The 21,944-nt window shown below is 38.7% G+C and overlaps 1 protein-coding gene across 40 annotated transcripts in view; it reads left to right on the forward strand.

Annotated features, from left to right (window-relative positions):
• Positions 1-21,944, forward strand: part of NRCAM (neuronal cell adhesion molecule) — a 178,198-nt gene that overhangs the window by 88,166 nt on the left and 68,088 nt on the right. For 24 of the 40 annotated variants that reach the window (XM_080392054.1, XM_080392068.1, XM_080392072.1 and 21 more), the window contains 2 exons: positions 18,259-18,447; positions 20,708-20,725. In XM_080392054.1, coding sequence (XP_080248180.1) covers positions 18,357-18,447; positions 20,708-20,725 — 109 coding nt within the window. In that variant the 5' untranslated portion in view covers positions 18,259-18,356. The remainder of the gene's footprint in view (positions 1-18,258; positions 18,448-20,707; positions 20,726-21,944) is intronic. The other 16 variants (XM_080392080.1, XM_080392085.1, XM_080392081.1 and 13 more) reach the window with 1 other exon arrangement.

The raw sequence follows: 21,944 nt of genomic DNA on the forward strand, positions 1-21,944 counted from the left end.
CCTATTAAATGGTCTTTGTCTCAACCCACGTGTTTTATCAGTTTTACTGTTCTGATTGTCTCCCCTGTCCCACTGTGGGGGGAGTGAGCGAGCAGCTGGCTGGGGCATAGTCGCTGGCTGGGCTTAAACCAAGTGTGCAGTTCATTCTCCCAGTCCCTGCCTTCTGCGACTTGTGTGGCTGGAGCGCTTGCCAGTGAAAACTGAGGCAAAAAAAGTAATTGAGAACCTCGGCCTTCTCCATATCCCAGGCAACCAGGTCTCCTTTTTCCTTCTGGACAGGGCCCACGTTCTCTCTGGCCTTGCTTTTATCACCGACATACCTATAGAAGCTTTTCTTGTTGCCCTTGTTGTCCCTGGCCAGATTTAATTCTATCAGGACTTTAGCTTTCCAAACCTGATCCCTGACTACTCAGTTTCTCTATATTCCTCCCAGACTACCTGTCCTTGCTTCCACCCTCTGCAGACTTCCTTTTTGTGTCAGAGTCTGTTAGGAGCTCTTCGTTCATCCACACAGGCTTCCTGGCGTTTTTGCCTGACTTCCTCTTGTTGGGATGCATCACTGCTGAGCTTAGAGGAGGTGATCCTTGAATATTAACCAGATTTCTTGGGCCCCACTTCCCTCCAGGGCTTTATTCCGTGGTACCCTATCAAGCAGATCCCTGAAGAGGCCAGACTCTGCTCTCCTGATGTCCAGGGCAGTGGGCTTGCTGTGTGCTCTCCTCGCTGCCCTAAGGATCTTCAGCTCCACCATGTCATGGTCACTGCAGCCAAGGCTGCCCTTGAGCTTCACATTCCCCACCAGCCCCTCCCTTGTTGGTAAGGACAAGGTCCAGCATAGCACTTCTTCTCATCTGCCCTGCCTGTCCTTCCTGAAGAGCCTGTATCCTTCCATTCCAACACCACTAGCCACAGGAGCCATCTCCCCACATCTCTGTGATGCCATAAGATCATAGCCCTGCAGGTGTGCATGAGTCTCTTAACTCCTCTTGTTTATTCCCCATGCTGTGTGCATTTGCATAGAGGCATTATTGCATCCTGCAGTTGAATGTGTTTAAACCTGAAAAGTGTTACCATCTAGGAGGAAATGGGATATGTCCAAAGAGCTTCCTTTTGTGAAGGAAAGGGAGGAACAGTCCCAGAGGCTTTGAATGGTTAGGCCACATCTCCACTGCTGTGCATGGAAGAATGCAAGAGGAATTCAAAGGTGGGATGAAGTTTAAGATGAAGTCGATCAATTCTGAATTATTACTTACATGACCTGAAGCTATTGAAGCCTATTCTGGACATATTTAAATGTCCAGTAGGTAGGGAGAAGTTCAGCATCCCTTTCCCATTGTCAAGTTGATCTGTTGGTAGCCTGGTGCTTATAGTCTAACGCTGTGTCGTGTCTTGTCCAACGTCTTGTCCTGGACATTCGAAAAATTGTTAAAGACTGTGTGTATTTTGAAGTTGCTAATATGAGACAAGGATTCCAACAAGTTACCTCAAAATAAAATGCATCTTTTGTTTTTCCATAACTATTAAGCTTTAAGTGATTGAACGGTATAAGATTCTGCAGCAGTGGCTTGCTAAAGTGAAAACTAGTTTAAAAAGAAAATATGGCTGTGAGTCATAGGGACATGAAGAAACTGGGTCCTTGCTGAAGGCCATGCGAAGGAATGGTCATATTGAGCAACTGATTAGTCTGAATGAAAAAGCTAAGTATAAGTTAACTTTGAAGACAGCAGCATGAGAGAATTCCTTGGGAAATGCAGTAAGTCTGTAATTCTGAGAAGGTAATTCTTTCCCATAGCAAAGTAGGTGAAAAGAAACTCTTTGGGAGGCTGCCTTTGAATCACATGTTTTAACCTTTATGGACTTCGTAGAGATTTGAAAAATCATGATGGATATTGTTGGCTTTCCATTTATTGAGTCAAATGGAGTAAGCCAGAGGTATTAGGATCTTTCTTTTATTTTATTTTAAATTCTTTTTAAGAAAAATACTGTGCATACATACCTGTTTTTAGATATTTGACCCTCCTCTGAAGTAGTTTTCCTTGGCAGAGTATTCCTTGCCAACGCTTCAGGAGGAACAGGTTCAACTTAAGACTGATGGGAATACTTCAGTATGGCATTCAGCCAACCCCGATCTATGAGGACTCAGGCTGGGGATACAGTTTCACATGATACTTTACTTTTTTTAATTTCAGGCTGTCATCCAAAAGAGGTAGTTCCTTTGGGAAAATCTCTTGACATGTCAGAACCTAATCTTTTCTTGCATAGGTTATTCTCTTGGATCAGTGAACTAATGTAGCTCACTGGGGATACTACAGTTCTTACATGCAAGGAGAGAGGGCAGGAATTTTCAGTGAGGAGTAGAGGAAGAGCTCAGAACCTCTGCATATCTTCTTGACAGTTACTTGTCACTAGATCAGAGCAAACCTAGTGTGAAATTCCACCCCTAAATAAAGTGTCAACTTTTTCACTTAAGAGAAAGGCAACGCTGGAGAGAACTCTAAGGACTGCTCTTACGAAACAGGGAGTATGGCCAGTGAATGGATAGTCCTAATTCCACCCCCCCAGCCAGGTTCTATTCTAATGTGTAGAATTCAGCTGCGTAATTCTGTGACTCTGCCCAGCAAACCAAAGAAGGAAAGTCGTCGTTCTGGTCTCCATGCACCTCCTTTCTCATATCTGCAGTGGTTTGGGATATATGGAGTATTAAATACTGAAGTGTACCTTCTAATAAAGTACTTTGATGATCAAGAGACTACAGTGATTGCTGGCAAAAAAGAGGAAATTACTCTTCTAATAAAGCCCTTCATGCTTTTATAGTAGCAAAGGCTATATGTAGTAGTACGGCCAACTTCATTTCTGCTCAGCAGACAAGTTAGTTCTGGTTTAATTGTATTTGTCTTCTCAACTCACGTTTACCTGAGTGCTATTTTTTGGTGCAGGTGCCTTGACCCAAATATACTGGGAGTTGTTCACTTTGTTTAAAACATGTTTTTAACTATAGTTCTGTCCTTTTAAAAACTTTGAGTCTTTCCTTCCTTTTTCTGTTTTCCCCCGATGTTCAGTATCTCTGCTAAACCAGTGCAGTGACTTAGTTAAACTTTCTCTGATTAAACATGTGAGAAAGCCTATGTGTGAAGTTCAGAGCGTCTGAGTCATGCCGACTGTTGGCTTTATGTCTGGAAATTCTGGTTTTTGATATTAAACATAAAGGTATATCACATTTTTCCCAGCATATACTGATGTAAATTCATCTTGCAAGTTGAAAATAGCCAAGATTGTTAGCCATTGTGGCAAAAAGGAACGTTTCATTAAGCAGAAATTTTATTATCGTACCTGGCAACTACCCAGCAGCAAGCATTATATGTAAAAATGCATGTAATTTGTTGGACCCAGCCTAATGCTGGGAACCCACTATCAAGATTAAAGAAGAGTGAGAAAAGGTCTTACTTCATCTTTACCTCCTCCACAGTTTCGTGGAGGATGCTTCCAGGTGACTCCTTTGTACAGCAGCCAGCTCCTGTAACAGAATGAATTATGAAGTTAAAAATGAGACATGAGTGTGAATGCTGAGATCCCTGTGAAAACCTGTAACATTTTAAAATAAATAATAAGGGATGCAAACAGGTCAGTTGCCTTTGTGTTCTGCTCTTGATTCAAACGTAAGAAGAACAAAACACCTTAAGATGTGAATCTTAAAAGAGACACAGACTCTTTCCCTTTTCTGTTATTCAGGGTTTTAAGAAGAGTATTCCTGTGTCCTACTGACAAGCCCTGAATATGTTGATGCCTGTTTTCTGCTTTTTCCTTCTGGAAGAGGAAGCTTGCAAGGGTTTCCTTGGTCATTGTCTGGTGATTGCTGCACAGGCAACCAACATGACATAAACCCTTTCATGAACTTGATCCAATTCTATCTAAACTATAGTACAAAAAAATTGCTCCAGGTTCTCAAATGACAAAGAAACAAAACCAAGCCCCCGGAAACTAACACCACCACGCCCCAACATACAGAAACCCCTCATCCCTGAGCTTTAAGTATCTGTCTTGGTATGAAAAATACTGCTTTCATCCCTGAGCTTTAAGTATCTGTCTTGGTATGAAAAATACTGCTTTCATGCTCTTAGAGATGGAAGTTGATTTGCTAGTTTAAATTTTACTCTGAAGGGGAGTGAAGCTATTTGTTTCAGTTTAAGTGTTGTTTGGACAAATTGAACTTAATTGTGGAATATAGTTATGAATTTAACTTCTAGTTTATGCTAGAAACTGGTGAACTACTTACCAAATCTTTGCAGTGAAACAGCTTGAGTCGAGTTCCTGCTAAGGAGGGAAGGAATCGGGGCTGGGAGAGGGCTGCCCTAATTTTGCTGCCTGGTATTATCAGCCAGTCTCAGCTGCTATAACTGCCCTCTGTGAGAGAGTATTATTAATTTAGTGTTTTATTGTTCTGACAGTAAGAAAAGCTATTATCTCAAGCCTCTGTGTCACTATGAGACAGATTGATTGTGTTCAAAGTCTGTTTGAGGTTTATTTCCTTGATGGATTTTATTTCCTGTCAGTCTCCTTCATAGATAGCTACTCTCTCAGCAGTATGGAGAACAGCTCTTACACTAGTCTGGTGGTGCCCGGCTAGTTTACAGCTTTTAGGGAGGAAAAACCGCAGCATCTGTCTGTCTTCAAGAAGGAAGGATGTTTAGGCAGAGATCAGGGTGGGGGAGGGAGAGATCTAGTACATTCACAACTGGTTGTCTAAGGTCCTTCCTTAATTTCTTGCTCCTTTTTGTAAACAGGCACTCTTAATTTTGTAGTATATGCACACATTCTGCACAGTTGCACCATGAACATCAGTGCAACCATGAAACTATAGGCTGGGTAGAGTTGCCTTTTCCTTTTGCTCTGTCCCTGTGCCTGGTGAAGCATTTCCCAGGAGCCCTACTTTAGGCTTCAACTTCTTCCTGTAGACCATACGGGAAATTTGGAAAGACCTCCCCATTTCCACAAGTCTTGCTTTCCAGAAGTACTGCTTTGAGATACATTATTCTTCTAAGCAAATCTGAGCTGGGAATTGAAGCTGTGGAACCCTAGGGAATAATGCCTGAAGGGAAGTTAAAGGTGAGACTAAAAATCAGGCTGGTTTCAGAGATGTAAGAACAGGAGATCAAAAATCAGTTTCTTCCCTATGGTGCAGTAGTTTGTACGTGTCCTCACAGACCCAATTAAAATAACATTTGATTAGAATGAATACAACAAAGCACAGTTTTAAGTGGTACGAAGTCTCTGGATAAATTCAAAACCCAGCAAAATTTAATTTTGTATTAAAGATTAAAGAGTACTTTCTGGTCTTAGTTATATTATGGTTTCTCTGGTGTATAAGCAGTAAGGCAATTTAATGTAAAATTAAAAATCCTTGGACAACAGCATCTCTCTCAATTCAAATTAGCATGGCTGAGAAAATGATTTTAGCCTTTAATGTTGGTTTATAGCAATTTTGACCTCTTTATGTGTTGAAATCCAGAACAGTATTATGCTAATATGGCTGTATCACCTGCAGGTGTTGCTTGAGAGTCGAGCGAGCAGTCCTTTTTACTTTCTTTGAAATATCGATATTTCAAGATGTGCAAAGGAGAGGGGTCTGACTGACAAGCTGCCTTGATACACTGTTACTCTAACTATGACTGGATTGACTGAAAAGTGCCTCAAAGAGTAAGATAATTTATAAACACTATACAGCATAGCCAAGTGTTTGAAGTAATCAAAGCTAATTAGGAATGTATTTTCATTTTTTAAAATGTCTTAATTTTTATAGTATCTCGAAGTCTTTCCTTCTGAAATGTTCATATTTTATAATGCATTTACAAGAAAAATATACATTAGATGCTACAACTATGCAAAAACTAGAAGTGGCAGAATTTGCTGAAATAATTTCTAATAATTGCGCTGCAAGAAATTACTGTTGAGTGTACCCATATTATTGGAGAGAAATTTTTTTTCCATTTTTTGTGCGTGCCTAGAAATTTAGCAAATAACCTGGTTTAAGAAAAAAAAAAAAAAGGTAGTTTGGAGATAAAATGTATGCATAAATATAAAGCAGTATCTTTTCCTGAGAGTAAGAATTCAGTTGTGGGGTAAAATCATGCTGCATTGTTTCTGTGTCTAGAGGTATTGTCATAAAAAGCAGATGTTTCTTTGGAATACTCATTGTGGGATACAAATACTATACATGTATATATGTTAATAAGCCAATTTTTTTTTTTTAAATAATTAAATGTAGTTATTCTTTAGTGTGGGTAAAATAGTATGTTTCTCAATCTGCTAGTACCAACATGCAGTCTGGATTACAAGTTATGTAGTAAAATGCTTTTGCAGTACTATCAGCAGAATTTCAGAAAGATTTTTTTGTAGTGATTTTGGGGTTTTTATAATATGTTTTTGTCTTGCAATGTTATTTCTTCCTGTACCTTGAAGAGTCTTTCTTCAATTCAGTATTTAGTATTAATTTTGTAGGAGGATATTAAATGTGTTTACAATAGTGTTCATACATTGAGAAAATAGACTATTTGGAAGAGTACATTGAATGGAAAAAAATTTTTCCTCATCCATTGGTGCGACTGTGCAGAACTGCACTGAGCTTAATTTAAACAGCAAGAAAACTTACTATTCTTGCAATGTGTGCTGTTTGCATTTGAGATCTTGATTTAAGAGATAAATTAGTTGTAACAAGCCAGAGAAAACAGTAGTAAACATGGCAGAATGAAAGAAATTCCTTTTATCTCCTCAGTGGTAAGGTGAACGTGAATGGTATGGTAATGTGAAATTCAAATCAATCTGTGAACAATGTACATTTTTACATCAAAGTGTAATGTTTGCTTACATAATAGATATGAAGTCCTGGGTAAGATTTTTTGTTTCATTAATGAATACCATACACATACAAAAGAATGCAGGGAAAGCTATTTCCCAGTTAGGGAACCAACTGGATTAACTTCTTGAAGAATAAATGAGCTTTTTTTTTTTTTTCACCCTGAAGGTTTGAATTAATGATTTGTATAAAAAAGCTCACTCAGGCTGTAGTTATTTGCTTTGTCCTATTGCTGCTTGCTGAAATTGCCCCTAAAATTATGTTATTTTAGTAAAGTACCTTCTCTGATTCTTTCAAACAGAAAATTGAACATATTCTTAACATATATTTCAAATGAAAGGGCAACAGTATGGGGATGTAGGTTAGCATATCTCATTTAGAAGGTTTCAGTTTGATAATGGTGTTTTAAAACACTATTAGAAGTGCTAGATTTATTGTGAGAATTAAGCTGCAGGGTTTTATTTTTGATACATTAAAATAAAAAATATGTTCCATTAAAAAGCCGTATTAATCCTTTAACATCATCATAGCCGAGAAAATTTCTGCATTTACATAAATGTGAAATGCATAAAAATAAGCCCCTAATTTCTATTTTTTAATTACTTTTTTTTTTTTTTTTGGTCTTTGATAAAGCAGGTACAAGGAAATGGCTGGGGAACAGAGATTTTACAGAATCAACTGCAATAAAGATTATAGAACAAATTGTAAGAGTTCTAATCAAGCCAAGTTCAGATGAAGCCAGTGGCAGATTTGGATGAATGACACCAGAAAAATGAGGGATTATTCCTAAAAACATGAATTTTAGTACATTGTATCTGTTATTTGAAGTTGTCCCACTAAAATAACAGCACTGGGTCTATCCATTTGTGTATTTAGACAGACGAGCTTTAACAGTCAATGGCAGTGAAACTGGCTAAAATCACCGTTTGTTTAAAACAAGAAGGGAAATATAGTAATAAATGGAATGAACGTCGTAGTTGTGGATAACAGTACATTCCAGGGGGAAGTAATAACAGGTGGAATTCTGGTTCATCCAAAATGTCATCTTGCCTTCCGATGGTTTCATCCAAGGTGGTTTTCTTGCTCTGAACTAAAAACGTTCACTTTATGTCTGGCTGGGAATAGAACTGACTAAAAGCTGTATGATGAGGAGGATACCCATGGTTTGTACTTCAGAGTGAGAGGCTGGGTGGTGACAGAGTCACAGCGGTCTGCGCTGGAATTTCTCTGTATACCTCAGATTTTCTAGAGTTTGCCTTACGACACATCTGCAGTGGACCCACAATGTGTCTGAAGCCTTCAGGCCTTAGTGTTTTCAGTATTCCCTCATCACTGCAACACCGTTTTTTCACCTTTGCTTTGTTTCTTTCTGTGCAATATCTGCAATGCTCATGTAGCGCTTGTTTAAGGTGAAATCTATGTTGAAATAACGTCACTGAATTCACTGTAGAAGGGGGCAGAGCTATAGCAAACACTCACATGCAGACCACTAGTCTGTTACAGGGTGTGTTTTTCCCCCCATCATCTTCCAGATCCCGGGTTTCAACACTGCTGGAAAATTACTTTTCTATGTTCATGTTAATATCATGTTGAATACTTTCCATTTCTCTAGGTCTGACTTTATGTGTATAAAATGTTAAAACATGTAATGCCAACGTTAATGCCTTTAAATATGTGCACACTTTCTTCCTACTTCCCTTTCCCCTCCGTCTAACAAAACCCAGAAGGTACAATTTATCTGGGATCTTCTCAATCCCATCACAGTGTTTTGCTTCAACAGCTGCCTGCCCCACTCCTTTGCCCTCTCCTCCCCTCGACTCCAAGGTCAGCGAAGTGCCTGCCCTGCCCTCTCTCTGGGTCACTCTGCCACCTCATGGAACACTGACATTATTGTTAATCTTGGTAGGCAGAAGACCGTGCATCCACACCGCTCCGTGCCCTGCTCATGGACAAGGGGAGAAACCCTGGCAGGAGTTACCCATGGTGTGGTGGTGAGCTCCCTGTGTGAGCTCTCAAGGGCAGACACCGTCTCCTTTGCTTTCTCAAGTGCCAGCCGACTTGTCAGCTGGTAATGAAGGCGACAGGCAGTGAGGTTGTGTCATTGTTCACAGCACGGTGTTGAACAGATGTAGTGCATGTCCCCTCAGGCCATGCCCCATTGTATACTCCCACTTAAAGCTTCACAGTGTCCACAAGAGCCTATATATTCAGGGAGATGGAACTCCGCAAGTCAATTAAAAAAAAAAATAAAAAAAATAAAGGTAGGGGAAAAAAAGAAGGAAAGTGAAGGCAGCAGGAGAAAAAGGAGACTTGAATGCCAGCCTTCCCTGCTTTACTTCATAGAGTTGAGGTGGCCAGCTGCAGCAGGCTGGTTTTATGAAGGTGACAAAGCTAGTTAGCATTTTGTGTATTGTTATGAATTTGAGAGTGAAGGGGAACTAGATATGTTCATATAGAGAAATGATAAAGTCAGAAAATCTTAAAATCGGCAAGTTCTCTCTCACTGCTAGGGCACTAGTCATCTCTACACCTATGGTGCTCAGTAGTATACCTGAGCATGGTGAGCTGGTTGTGGTTGTGTAGCACGAGACTGGTGATACTTGCAAACAAATTGTTTTGCTTCAGTCTCACATCGTTCTGTTGGGAACAGTCGCAGTATGATTTAGTGTTGTTTAAAGCAGAGACAGACCTGATATGAGCAGCTATAATCACCCTGAACATTATTAGTAGAGAGAAAGGCAGGGATATTTCTAAAGTGTAGTAGTGTTTGTACCTGAGCTCTTGGTTCATCTCAGTTTTTAATGGTGGGTGGAGATTGCAAGCTAACATGTAACTCCTTTGATGCAATTAATTAAAATTAAATCAGCAAACATGCTAACTTTTGCCCGTTAAATAGATGTTACATATAGGTGGCCAGTCCCCCACCCCCATCTCCAAAAATTCTACCCAAGACAGCTAGCTGAAGTTTGTACAGTTTGTTCCCTCAGCACTGTTTACCCTCCTTTGTTCATGTACTTGTTAAGGTTTTATGTCTGACAGAATGCCTTAGCCCTCAGTCTCTGGCACTGTCCCTAATCTGAGTGACCTCCTCCCTAACATAACTATTCTGGCATTTCATGCTAATATTAGTGGTTTCTGCTCTACTTCCCGAAGGGAGGAGCTTCCCTGTCTTTGAATCAGATTCTGCTCTTTTGCACAGTATGCTTTTCACAAGAATGTCTCCAGTGTTGTAGAAATACTTCTGGACAGATAGTGCTTTTGGGATTGGCTGTAGGGATGTGAAGAAGGTAATTAACCAGAGTAATCCAGAATGTATTACCTTCTACTAAGCAAGCTCTCAGAGGCCCTTGCTCTGAATTCTGTGGGTTGAAAAAAACACAAATAAGAAGAAAAAGGAAAAAAAATAATATCCCTTTCATCATATCTCCTGGGCAAAGAAATTAACATTTCAGGGGGCGTTTCAGCTGAGCATCTCTTTTGCGTATTTACAAGGCACTAACTGTAGTCATTGAACTGGGAGTCTTCACTCAGGATGATGGTGCATATTTCTTCTGCCCACTTGAGTTTTCCTTCTGGTTCTGTTTGCTGTCATAGCAGTCTGATGATTCATGGATATTTTTCTCATAAGTACTGTTTTCCTCTGTTGCAAAACCCTTCAGAGAGAAAGAGATGGGCTGCTTGAAAACCTTAGTCTTGTTGAAGTTCAGTCTCAATTAAATCTTCTGAAAGTGGACTTTATGAGTTACTAGATCATTTGCATGCTTCTAAAAATGTCAAAGTGTAGCATGAAGAGCTGTCCTAAACGTGGGTACCTGTGTTTAACATCCAGGTGCTGTAAAAGTGTTTTTTCTTAATTTGCTTTCTCTCACTCACTCTGAGTGATTTCTAACTCACTGAAAATTTAATAATCAAGCTAAATTCTTTAATCTCCTTTATCACCATATTTAGTGATTTCCTTCAAGCTGAAGGATATCTCTGTAAACCTATGCAAGTTATGTTTTTACTTCCTCCTGTGTAAACCCATAGTCTTCAGCAGATTTACAAAGTTGCACTCAATTCAAGCACTACAACTAAGCCTTTGACAGACTGCGAAGTATGCATGTATGTATAAGAGATGAAGAACATTTGTTCAGGCTGTAATGATTAAAGGACTACTGAAATAAATAGCACTAAACCATTATTTTTATGTTCCATTCCATCTTCTATTCTAAGTGAGGAGGTAAAAAAGTCTGAATTCAGTCAAGAATTCAGGACACCAAAAAGCACTCAAACAAGACTGAGATGTCCAAGTTTAAATTTGCAATCCAAAAATGCTGTTCAGCTGCTGATTGGACTCTGGAGGCATCTAAACTTGCCGGGCTTATGAGGCTTACCTCCCTGTTTGAGGGCTATCCACAGCTTTCCTCTGCCAGGTATGTAATCATACCAGCCAAAGCAGTTTATAATTTAATCTGAGCAGCATCTAGAAATTAAGTGCTCCTCTGTTTAAATCCTCAGAAGGGCCAAAACCCAGTATAGGTCCTCAGGGAATATGTAACACAACTGCAAAAGGACAGATCAGCCCTGCTTCAGTGTTTTAAAAATCAGCTCTTAAGTGGCTGCTCACACATTTGAGTCTGCAGATCATGACTGAGTTTACAGGCTTACCTGCAGCCCTTAATTAGACATTTGAACTGTGTCCTTAGTTGTGGGGGGTTTTTTCACCCTGCATTTTTGGGCACTTCTAGGATGTGGCACTTGTACTTCTAGAGCAGACAGTTGAAATAAGATTTTGCTGAGTGGAGTTCTTAAGGACCTGCATCCTTGCTTTTTAGCTGTATCCCAGTTCTCATAGTGATTTACCAATAAGCTGCAGTTAGCAGCTATAAAATTTTAATAATATTTGGGGAAGAACAACACTAAAGACTCACAAAAGAAAAGGAAAAATATTTGGAGAGAGGAAGTTTTTTTTCTTCAAAAAAAAGCAGAAACAAGTAAATAAGACGAGATCCAGATTGCCTATGCCTTATCAATGTGGAAAAGATTAAAGCTGACTTGGAACCCAGGGGTCTCCTCCTGTCTCCCATTCGATGGGCAAGTGGCTGCTGGAGGGAGGATGTCTTACAGTATTACCCCAAAAACATACCTTCATATATAATCCCACCTGCCCTAACAAACCATTGTTTGGTGTTGACTGTGCTTAGGTAGATCCTGAGCATTCATGCCCTTGTAGGATCCTGCTCCATCCTGGCTGGGCCAGAGGAGTCAACCTTGTGCAGGGTTGCATCGGCTGGGTGGGTGTCAGATGACCTGGTACAAGTGCAGTTCCATAGCGGTGCAAAATGGGTGGATAATGAAGCTGTTTTGCATTTCTAGTTCAGTAGTTAATACTAAAGTTATGCTGGAAGTGATTGGATCTCATTGTGCCTGGGCTGTGCAGATGCATGGTCAGTACTGATACTTGTGTGAAAGAGCTTCTGTGCTCATGGCAGATGTCTTGGCCATTGCCATGGAGGAGACAAGCAGACAAATACTTCGTTTATTTTTATAGGACCAAGTCTTATGAACAGAAACAAGATTAGCACTGTTTTGTGAGCTACTTCACAATCATTTTCTCCTCATGCTGTTGATTTACTATTGCAAGTAACAGGATGAATTGGAAGAAAATGTAGGATGTATCATGTTAGAACGGAGAGCTTTTTTAGCCATAGTAAACATTAATAGATATGAATGTGTGTTGAAGATACGTATTTTTAGTCAGCAGGTCTAGGTGTGATGGGTCTACCTGTGAGTTCTAGAGTTGCTGGTGGGGGAGATTTCTGGTTTACAGGTTTTCATTTTTAATACGCTCCTTAAGACTGGAAGAAAGCTGGTGTTCTGCCCAGATTCAGAGTAGACAAGCAGATTGAGCAGGGTAAATATAGCCTGATATAAATCACAGTGAACATATGCAAAAAGCTGATTGGGGATTCAGCTGATAGGGAATTAAAGGCCATGAGTAAAATTAATTCTTCTCAACATAGTTTTATGGAAAGTAGGGCTTGTAAAACAAATGATTGACTTGATTTTAATCTTTTAATATTTAATAAAATTACAAGTTTGATAAGATGCTGCTGCTGATTTAGTAGACTTTAAAAAGCATTTGACTTACTGCCATGTGAAACCAATTAATAAAACCATAAATTGAACTATGTAATGAAACAGACCAGACTTCAGTGAATAACAAACCAGCTAGGAGGTCTTAGTATAGGATTGTCAATAAAGGAGTTTCAAGGACTAAGTCATTTTCCCATAGTGGAAGACAGTGGATGAGAGTAGAGACACTGGAAATTGTGTCTGGGTGGTGGGAAGGAAGGACACCAGTGTGAATGCTGAAGTATGGTCTCAGAGCCAAAAGAGTCATCCTGTGTGTAGGCGCAGTCCAGGAACATGACCAGGCTGATGATTTTTTGCTGTATATAGAACTGCTAAGAATGTTACAAGTGCGGCACAGTTTTACCATCTGCCTTTGTCAAAAAAAGCTTTAAAATGGCTAAATAACATCTAACATTAAGTGCCTGCAGCATCTGAATTGGTGCTGAGGAGTTCTTTGTTGAATTCAAGAGTTCTGTCTCTACGGTTTATTCTTGATCCAGTCTTCTTTACGTGGCTGTCCCCATAGCACATATGATGTAGCCAGAAACAAAGCAATGGGCTTAAGCTTCATAAACAGGAGGTCAGAGAAGACAATTTAGTATTCCTTGATGGTTTAAAATTATATATCTATAGTCAGCTTTGACAAGTGACTAATCTGGAGGAAAGCAGTGTGGTGTTTTCCAGAGTTCTAGAGAATTAGAATAGTTCTAATGTGGTGTATTTTGGAAAGTTTTGAAGGTTATTCCTTTTTTTGTACACGTGTATACAGCCACCTTAGAACTATGTGTCTTGTGGTAAGTTGATCAAGACCACCTACCTGTAAATAGACCATACCTTGGACAATTTACATCTCATAGGTAAGAGGGGAAAAAGCAAAGCAGTAGGGGTTGAATTGACTACATGATTATTCAAGAGCAGTTTTTTTGAATAGGACTCAGGTCTGTCAACAGGTACATGGGTGTTTAGTCTATAAAGTCATGCTACCTCCATAAAACTAGCTAGAATAAAGGCAGTATCTAAATAGCATTATTGTTTCTATTAGTACTGTGCCCATGCCATTAAAGTAGTGTAACACAGAGTACATTGTTACCTCTTTCCATGTGAAAGATTTTAAACTAAATAATGGTTTCCAATCAGAGTTTTTAATGTTACCTATTATTGTAAATGCTAGGTAAGCTACAAAAGAAGTGTGAAATTTGAAATCAGTTATTCAAAAGTATTTTAAATCATCTTATTGATAGTTTCATTGTTAGCAGAGTTTTATAAAATGCATAAGCCCTATGAAGATCTGTCATTAAATGATAAGGATATTGCAGTTGTCCTCAAAAGCAAGCATTTTGTGCTCTTTATCTGTTAAAAGTATAAAATAAAGTGTGTGTATTATCAACACTTTTATATCTACAGCTCAAATCCATTTACTTAATTTGAAATAGCTTTTCATGTTTCTATAGAACTTTATATAAGGCTGCTTTGAAACAAATTTCCTTGAAAACTGTATATTCTTCCTATATTCTAATTATATCAGTCTTCTGCTGTGAGAAGAAGTACAGGTGTTAGGCAAATGAAGCAGAGGAAGTTTTTTGCTCAGTAGTAATATTGCTCTCATTTGCAGTGTCTACCTTGTTCCCCGTTAATTTAATCATGACTATATGTAAGAGAATCCATTTTTTTCCCTAAGGGACATGAAATATTCCTGTTGTTCTTCCTTATATTTTTATAACTCTTTCACATTTGTAACATTGACCTTATTTTCAGTTCAAATTCAGAGACCTTTTTGTCTTAAACTGATGTAATTGAGTAGAAATGAGTAATCAGTTGATGCATCAAAACTCCATGGAACAATGTTACATTTGGAAGATAATTTATTTAACTTTGCAGTAGGCTGAATTCCAGTAAATTCCAGTAAATCCAGTAAACGTTCCACTTACATCCTGTTAAAGAAATATTACATCTGCAGTTCCAAGGAAATCAAAGTTGCCATGTGCTTATGTTGAAGACAGCTAGAGGAAAAGTGTGTTCCCTCAGTCAGCTGGAGCCTTAATTGATGAAACTTGGACATGTCCATTGAGGGTGTGTCTTGTCTGTATTAATAGCCCAATTAGGGATTAGCAGTACTCAGTACTAGTGTAGTATAGTAAAATATACCACATTGTGTGCATTCCACAATTGTGTATACTGCTCAGTCGTTAACACTCTCCCTGGCAGATTATGACCTGAGCCAACCGTAATTCTCCCGGACGATGCTTGGACATGATTCAGGGAGTAGCACAGTGCATTGCTAGTATGGAGAATTCCTTCAGAGGGAAAGGATGTAAGCCTAGTGTGTCAGTTTCTTCCACCAAGTAGCAAGAGATAGGATGAGAGCAAATGGCCTCAAATTGCACCAGGGGAGGTTTAGATTGGCTATTAGGAAAAATTTCTTCACTGAAAGGGTGATCAAGCATTGGAAGGACTGCCCAGGGAAGTGGTGGAGTCACCATCCCTGGAAACGTTTAAAAGATGTGTAGATGTGGCACCTGGGGACTGACTTGGCATTGTTATCTTAATGATTGGACTTCGTGATCTTAAAGGTCTTTTCCAACCTAAGTGATTCTGTGATTCTATGATTCATTTGTTCTTAAGCTCTTAAAAATCAAGAAAGTCCCTGTACCATTTGATTTATAGTGTGAAAAGGAATCTTGGATTCTGCCTCTCAGATGATCCCTTCCATATGCATGCTGTTTCTTCTAGCGAAGAGATCACCGACACCAAACTGTGTTTTGTGCACTTGGCGAATATTCTACCTTAGGCTCACTGGTGCTTTCATTCTTCCAGTCATGTTTTTCTGCAGCTCATCTGTAAAAAGTAGTAATACTTAAAGAAAAGAAAAAAGTGAATGTCTCTCACTTGATACTTTTTCTTTTGTCATACCTAAAAGCCCTCCCTTTGAAATCTGGTATGGTATTTTGTGACAAAATATTATTACGCTTCTGCATTCATATTGAAGTTGACTCCTGTTTGCCACACTGTAACCTTTAGTCCATGTTTTTACTCACAATCAGCATCTTGGCAAGAAGCACAGAAGGTAATAGCAAGTGATACTTTGTTATGTACATAAGAAGTATGTAGGTATTTTGTACAAATCAGTGAACAGACTCCTGAATGTGCTGTCAAAATATATGTGTTTTCCTATGAAAAGGGTAGGGCAAGATGTCCGAGTTAGGAGTCTTAAATAAATTATCTGGAGGAAAAGGCAATCTGCTGTATAAATATTGCAAGTTTTGAAATCAAAGCCTTTACACTGATCTGCACTTAGAGCCCTGGCCTTATTTTGTAGTAGATAATATTATGTCAAAGCAATGTTTAGTTACACTCAGCAGTTGTTGTATTCATACTAAATTATGTCAGATTTAATCTTGAATATATTCAACAAGAGCACCCAGTTGTGCTGACAAACCTGAAATAATTTCCCTTTAAATATGCTCTATCACAAACCATTTGGGCACGTTGCCCCTCTGAAGAATGACAAAGTCGGTGTGCAGGCTCAGCTGTATAATTCCTGCTGCCTATTGAGTTCTCTTATTATATACAAACATCCCAGGAGAAGACTTAATAGGTATCCTACTGAACATTGCAGTAGCAGAGGTGGTCAGTGTGAGGCATTTTCTCAAGGGTATTACTTTACCAATCATTTCAAGTGCACTTGCGTGATTCACCACTGCTTGCATATTCGTTTGTACTTGTTCAAAGGGAAGGGAATTTAATTTTAAAATGCTCTTAAATCACTGCAATACCCATTTTACATGGTGAAAAAACAAGACAAGGAAGTGGATAATCAGGTTCTCAGAGTTTCATGAGGAGAACCGAAATTTGCTCAGAAAAGAAACAATAAAAGTCAAAGTTTGCTTGTAGAATACTTCAAAGAGTATCCCGAAAATTCGGGATCAAACACATTGTACAGAGGAGGGCACCTTGTTAATTGTAATGAGGAGATGACAATAAAGATCAGGAAAACAGTGTGTGAGAACCTAGTTTAACTGGGGAACAGCAGACAGCTGTATGATGGAACCCAACTCTTCTGGGGAGCATTTCATCGCATGAAACACACTGGAGTGCTCTCAGGCACTCTCTGGAGAAGCCTTTCTCCTTCTTCAATGCAGCAGGAGCATAGGGAACTATGCTGGTTCTTTGCAACTTTAACTCCTTGTGAACTTGATAGCACTGAGTTTCACATCCGTAGGCATAGCTGAGGAAGTGCTCTCTTCAAGGGAAAATAATGCTGATCACTGCGATGTTAAGTTTCTGAACCTGAACGGTCTGGCATCTGGAAGTACTTTCTCAGCTGATGTCCGTTTACGGAGAATGTGTTGTGTAAACACCATTTGGATTTCTAAGGCTGTGTTCTTCTAGGTCTTTGTTGGTCACCAGTGATGATGACAGGGCTTGCAGGCAGCTTGTTTTTACTCCTTCACCATTCTTCTAAATCGGAGCTTGGTCCTGAGTGCTGTAAAAATAAGGAGGGAGCCACAGTCATTTTGTTGTGACTACTATGATCTCTCGTGCTTGGTTAAGGGAGAACATCTAGCACATCTCAAAGAACAGATTTCCCTCAAGTTTCATTTCTGCCACCTCTTCGTGTAGGAAACGAGGAGAAGGCAGTTTGATAGTGTGCTGCAGTTAATTAGATTTTGGTTTCAGACTAGAAATGACAAAGTATTTCAATGTTGTGTCTTTTGGGTGGAATCAGAAATCCAGGAATAGAAGCCTAAGTTCCTATACAATACATAAACTAGCACCTCAGCATGGCAATCCATACAGCTGCTTATTAGCAAGAGTTCCAAAGCAGGGAGAAGCTCAGATACCTAACTCAAAGCTGCAGGAAGATCCCACAGTTTATTTAGCAAATTTGTGGCCAGATATGTATTCATTGAAGTAGGTGCCTAAAATAACTCTTTCCAAGAATTGTGCAGGGTGCTTGAAAGAGAGACTAGGTAGGCATTCAGAGCTTTAATCTCGTAAATCTACTGGAGGCTACGTACTGGTTTTTAACTAGCTGGACTGATGCTCTGTCCTTCTTAGGAGAGCCATTTGTATTTCCATTCAGCAAGGTTATAGGAGTTGTTCACTTGCTTCTGTAGGGAAGCGTTATGATCTAGGTGTCCTAAGAACTTCTGCATCTCTGCTTGGATTTCATTAGAGCACATGGTTTAACTATTATCCCTGAATACTGTATGTAGACTGCTGGTATTTCATAATATTAAGATACTATTCAGCTCTCCATAGTATCTACATATTGTTACTGTCTTATTTACCAGGACCCTTGTCTATGTCTACATAACTGTTCCAAGCTACCTAGTCTGATGAAGTTGAACTTCATTCTTCAAGTGTGATTTAGTCAATACAGCCTAAAATCATGATGAGAAAGAAGAGCATATCTGCAAGCAAAGCTTCCTTGGTCCTCTTTCTGTGCCAAATGATTTCTGCATTGGAAGTACCTCTTGACTGTAAGTATTAACCTGCTAAATAAGTGCAGAATAATGGAAGATTAGTATATAATTTCTGTATAGGAAGATGAAGATAACTTCAGCATGAAGCTAAATGTGGAGTGTGTTTGCCCACTTCAGTCAGGACATTATGATTATGAATATTTACACTAATTCACTGAAAATTAAAAAAAACCTGCATGTAAAATGACTTTCATTGTTCACTTGAGAAGGGTTAACTTATGTTTCTCATGAATACTCACACTTCAGTGTACCTTGATTGACTATTTGGTGAAAATGAAGAAGGACAGAGAAGCCTAGTTACATGCTAATTATTTGTGAACTTAAGATCATATTGACAATTTGCTGAAAACCCCAGGACAATTCTTAGCTGCTCTGAGCAGTCACCCTTACCTTCATGTAAGAAGTTTCCAGTTCTTCTGGAACTTCAGTTACGAGTTCTAGTAAAAGATTCAAATACTTTGATCCGGGAGAGTAAGTTAGGCTCTTATATTTCCTGAGCAGTGCCTGGAAACAGTTAAGTACCTAACTTTAAGTTAAAAGCTTGTGTGCTGAGTAGGGAACTCCAGCATCAAACAGTGAGGAAGCATCTAGAAGAAGGGAAATCCCATGATCTGAAATTCTGTTTTAGCGGGGAACCTTGAAGGTAGCGCTCCATGCTGAAAAGGAAACAATGGTAGCTGTTGTGTTTTATAGCCCTAATAGCTGTTTTTATGAAATTATTAATGCTTCAGGTTGTTATTTACTTCTTAGGATAAGCATGATCACATTTTCAAAATCCAGTGAACCGTGTTGCACCTCACAGTGACTATTCATTTGTTAAACTGATTACCAGAGAAGAGAATATTAGAGCTGGTGTTAAATTGATGGATTAATACATCAGTAAATTTGCCTACAATTCCAATTTGCACGGCTTTCTTTACACCCATGTTTTTAATATGTTCCTACCTTCCATAAATGCATGATTTTCTTTAATCATTGACATAAGTTGCAACTGCTTTGGTGTTTTTTTCTCCATGCATATTTACAAGCTTCTCAAACCAATGACCTGTATTTCTGTAACAAGATCAATATATCTGAATCACAGCAGACTTGGTGTGTATGCCTTTAGAGCAATAGTGTAGCTTAAAGAGGGCTTTAAAAATCCTTTTCTAAACTTAAGTTCTCTCTAAATGTTTTTACAGGCTAGAAATAGTGTTTTAAACCCATCTTGTAGTTTAGGAACTAATGTAAATTGTGCACCACTATTATCTTTTGTATAGAGCATCAGTAGGCAAAAATGAGTAGCCCTTTTAGATGCGTCATGTTTAACTCTCAATTAACTTGTCTCCTACCGCATAATGTTTAATAACTTTGTTAAGTCTGATAAAGTTCCATACTTCAGTTTTTAGCCAAAAATCATGTTAATCAAAATTACATCTATAATGATGTTATTGCTTTCATAAATAATGATTAGAATGGGCTGTGGGAAAGCACCACAAAGGAAGGACTTGTGTTTTCTGTGGGTCTTCCCTACATGGCCCCTACAGAGACTTGGTGGTGAGAACATACTTGATTAGCTGAACCTTTAGGTTTCATCCAGGTAAACGGTTCCTGTGCTCATCAGTGCCTCAGAGTAGGATGACTGTGTAAGCTGACCAAAAGAAGTCTGACTTGCTTTAAAATGTTATTGATGGGAAGATCTCTATGCAAAGTATTTGAAGTAAGCAATAAAGATGTGACAACTAAGATGATTTTTTTTTTGGTTTAGTTATTTTTCAGACCAAAAGGGATTGCATGTCTGTTGAGTAGGATTAGGTGCCTTCGTCTTTGCAAGAATTTTAGCCTGAAGCATTCTCTTTGTTCTTGCATATGATCATATGGGTGGATTGATTTTGACTGCATCATGAGGGCAGTGCACTCCATTAATTCTGATTTGCTGTCTCTCAGTATCAGTGTTTTGTGGCCCTTGCAAGGCCAAAATTACATACCATGGTTGCCCTTAAAAAGTCAACACTTAAAAAAAGTTTCTCACACCGCAGACTTTGAGATGAATGTACTAATGTCTGACACAGTGGAAATCATGGCTGGAATTTCAGGCATCACTGCATGGGTTACAATACTAAATGTCTTAAATGTTTTCTTTTTAATGGTGACCAATGTGCTTGTCAGAGCTACTTATCTTCCCTCTCAAAAATGCTAATTTTCTTTTAACTAACAAATGTTTCTCTTTAATCTCCATTTGTCCATTCAACTGCTGATTCTGATGGGGGAATAAAAGCAAAACTTCTAGAAGAATGTAAGTTCCTGTCCACAAGAATTAGGCTGTGTGCTGCTGAAAATTTATACTGATTGTGTTGCAAATAGAATTTGCAGTCCAAAAATGTGTGACATTTGGTTAATAATTTCGTTTGCTGTAGCTAGATGTTTTGTGCATGCAGTGTTCAGAAAATACTACTGTACATAAATCAGTGTTCTGATATTTTGAACAAATTAATTGTGTGATTTTTGGTTGTGTGCTATCTGAACATTAAAATCTTTACTCAATATCAGCATGAGCAATCTTTCATTACTACTTTCAGGAGTAAATATATTTGATAAAAAATAAATTCATTGGAATATATATACTTACAAACTATTTTACATGTCTGAGTTGGAGATACTTTTATATCCTTAAAAAAACAGCTGATATTTAAGTAGACCTCATCTTCTGTGGGCTCTCCTAACTCAGCGCTAGTGTCATGGTTAATTTAATAAGTTTTAAGTGCAGTGCATAGTACAGGAGTGGAGACTTCAGGTTTTTGATGTACATCAGGTGGAATATCCTGTATGTTGGGCAGTGTTCATGTCACGTCCCTTTTCAGAGTGTGCTTGCTTTTCCCAAGTAAGCATCTGACGTGTACTGGAGAACTGCCTCTGAGAGGGAATAGGACTGTCTTCAAAGAGCCACTCTAAGGAAATACAGAAAACATCATCATTATGTAAAAGTGTTGCCTTCCTCTTTTAAGCACTCTCTGCAGTGAGAAAGAGGAGCAAAACCCAGCTCTGCACGGCCTGTTCTGCTTAGCTGCTGTATCTCATTATGGTTCTATGATCTGTTTTTTTTTCCTGGCTATTTCTTGTGGGTAGGGCTTTACAGACAGCTACATCTTTCTGTGCTTCAGAATACTTAATGCATAATGGTAGGGAAGACTTAAAATAAAAATCCCAGTTCTACAATTTTAACTGGCTAGAGAGATGCGTGAGAACACTTCTCTCATGATTGAAATGTTTTGCCTAAGTGGATAGAAATGACCCCAAAGTACTAGCAAAGTGTGTTGCTGGACAATTTACAACATTTAAGACAAGAATGTTCACTTGGTTCCTTTAGATGTCACTAAACTATAAACAGATTAATCATCTTTAGGAAGAGAGCTTTCTCAGTGTCAATACCATAACCGGGTTGTGGGGTTTTTTTAAATGCAAAAATAAACATAGATAATGCTGACAGTTTGTAAGTTACTTTAAATAGGTAGGCA

This window comes from Falco punctatus (assembly GCF_963210335.1).
Source record: "Falco punctatus genome assembly, chromosome: 6".
Classification (NCBI taxonomy): Eukaryota; Metazoa; Chordata; class Aves; order Falconiformes; family Falconidae; genus Falco; species Falco punctatus.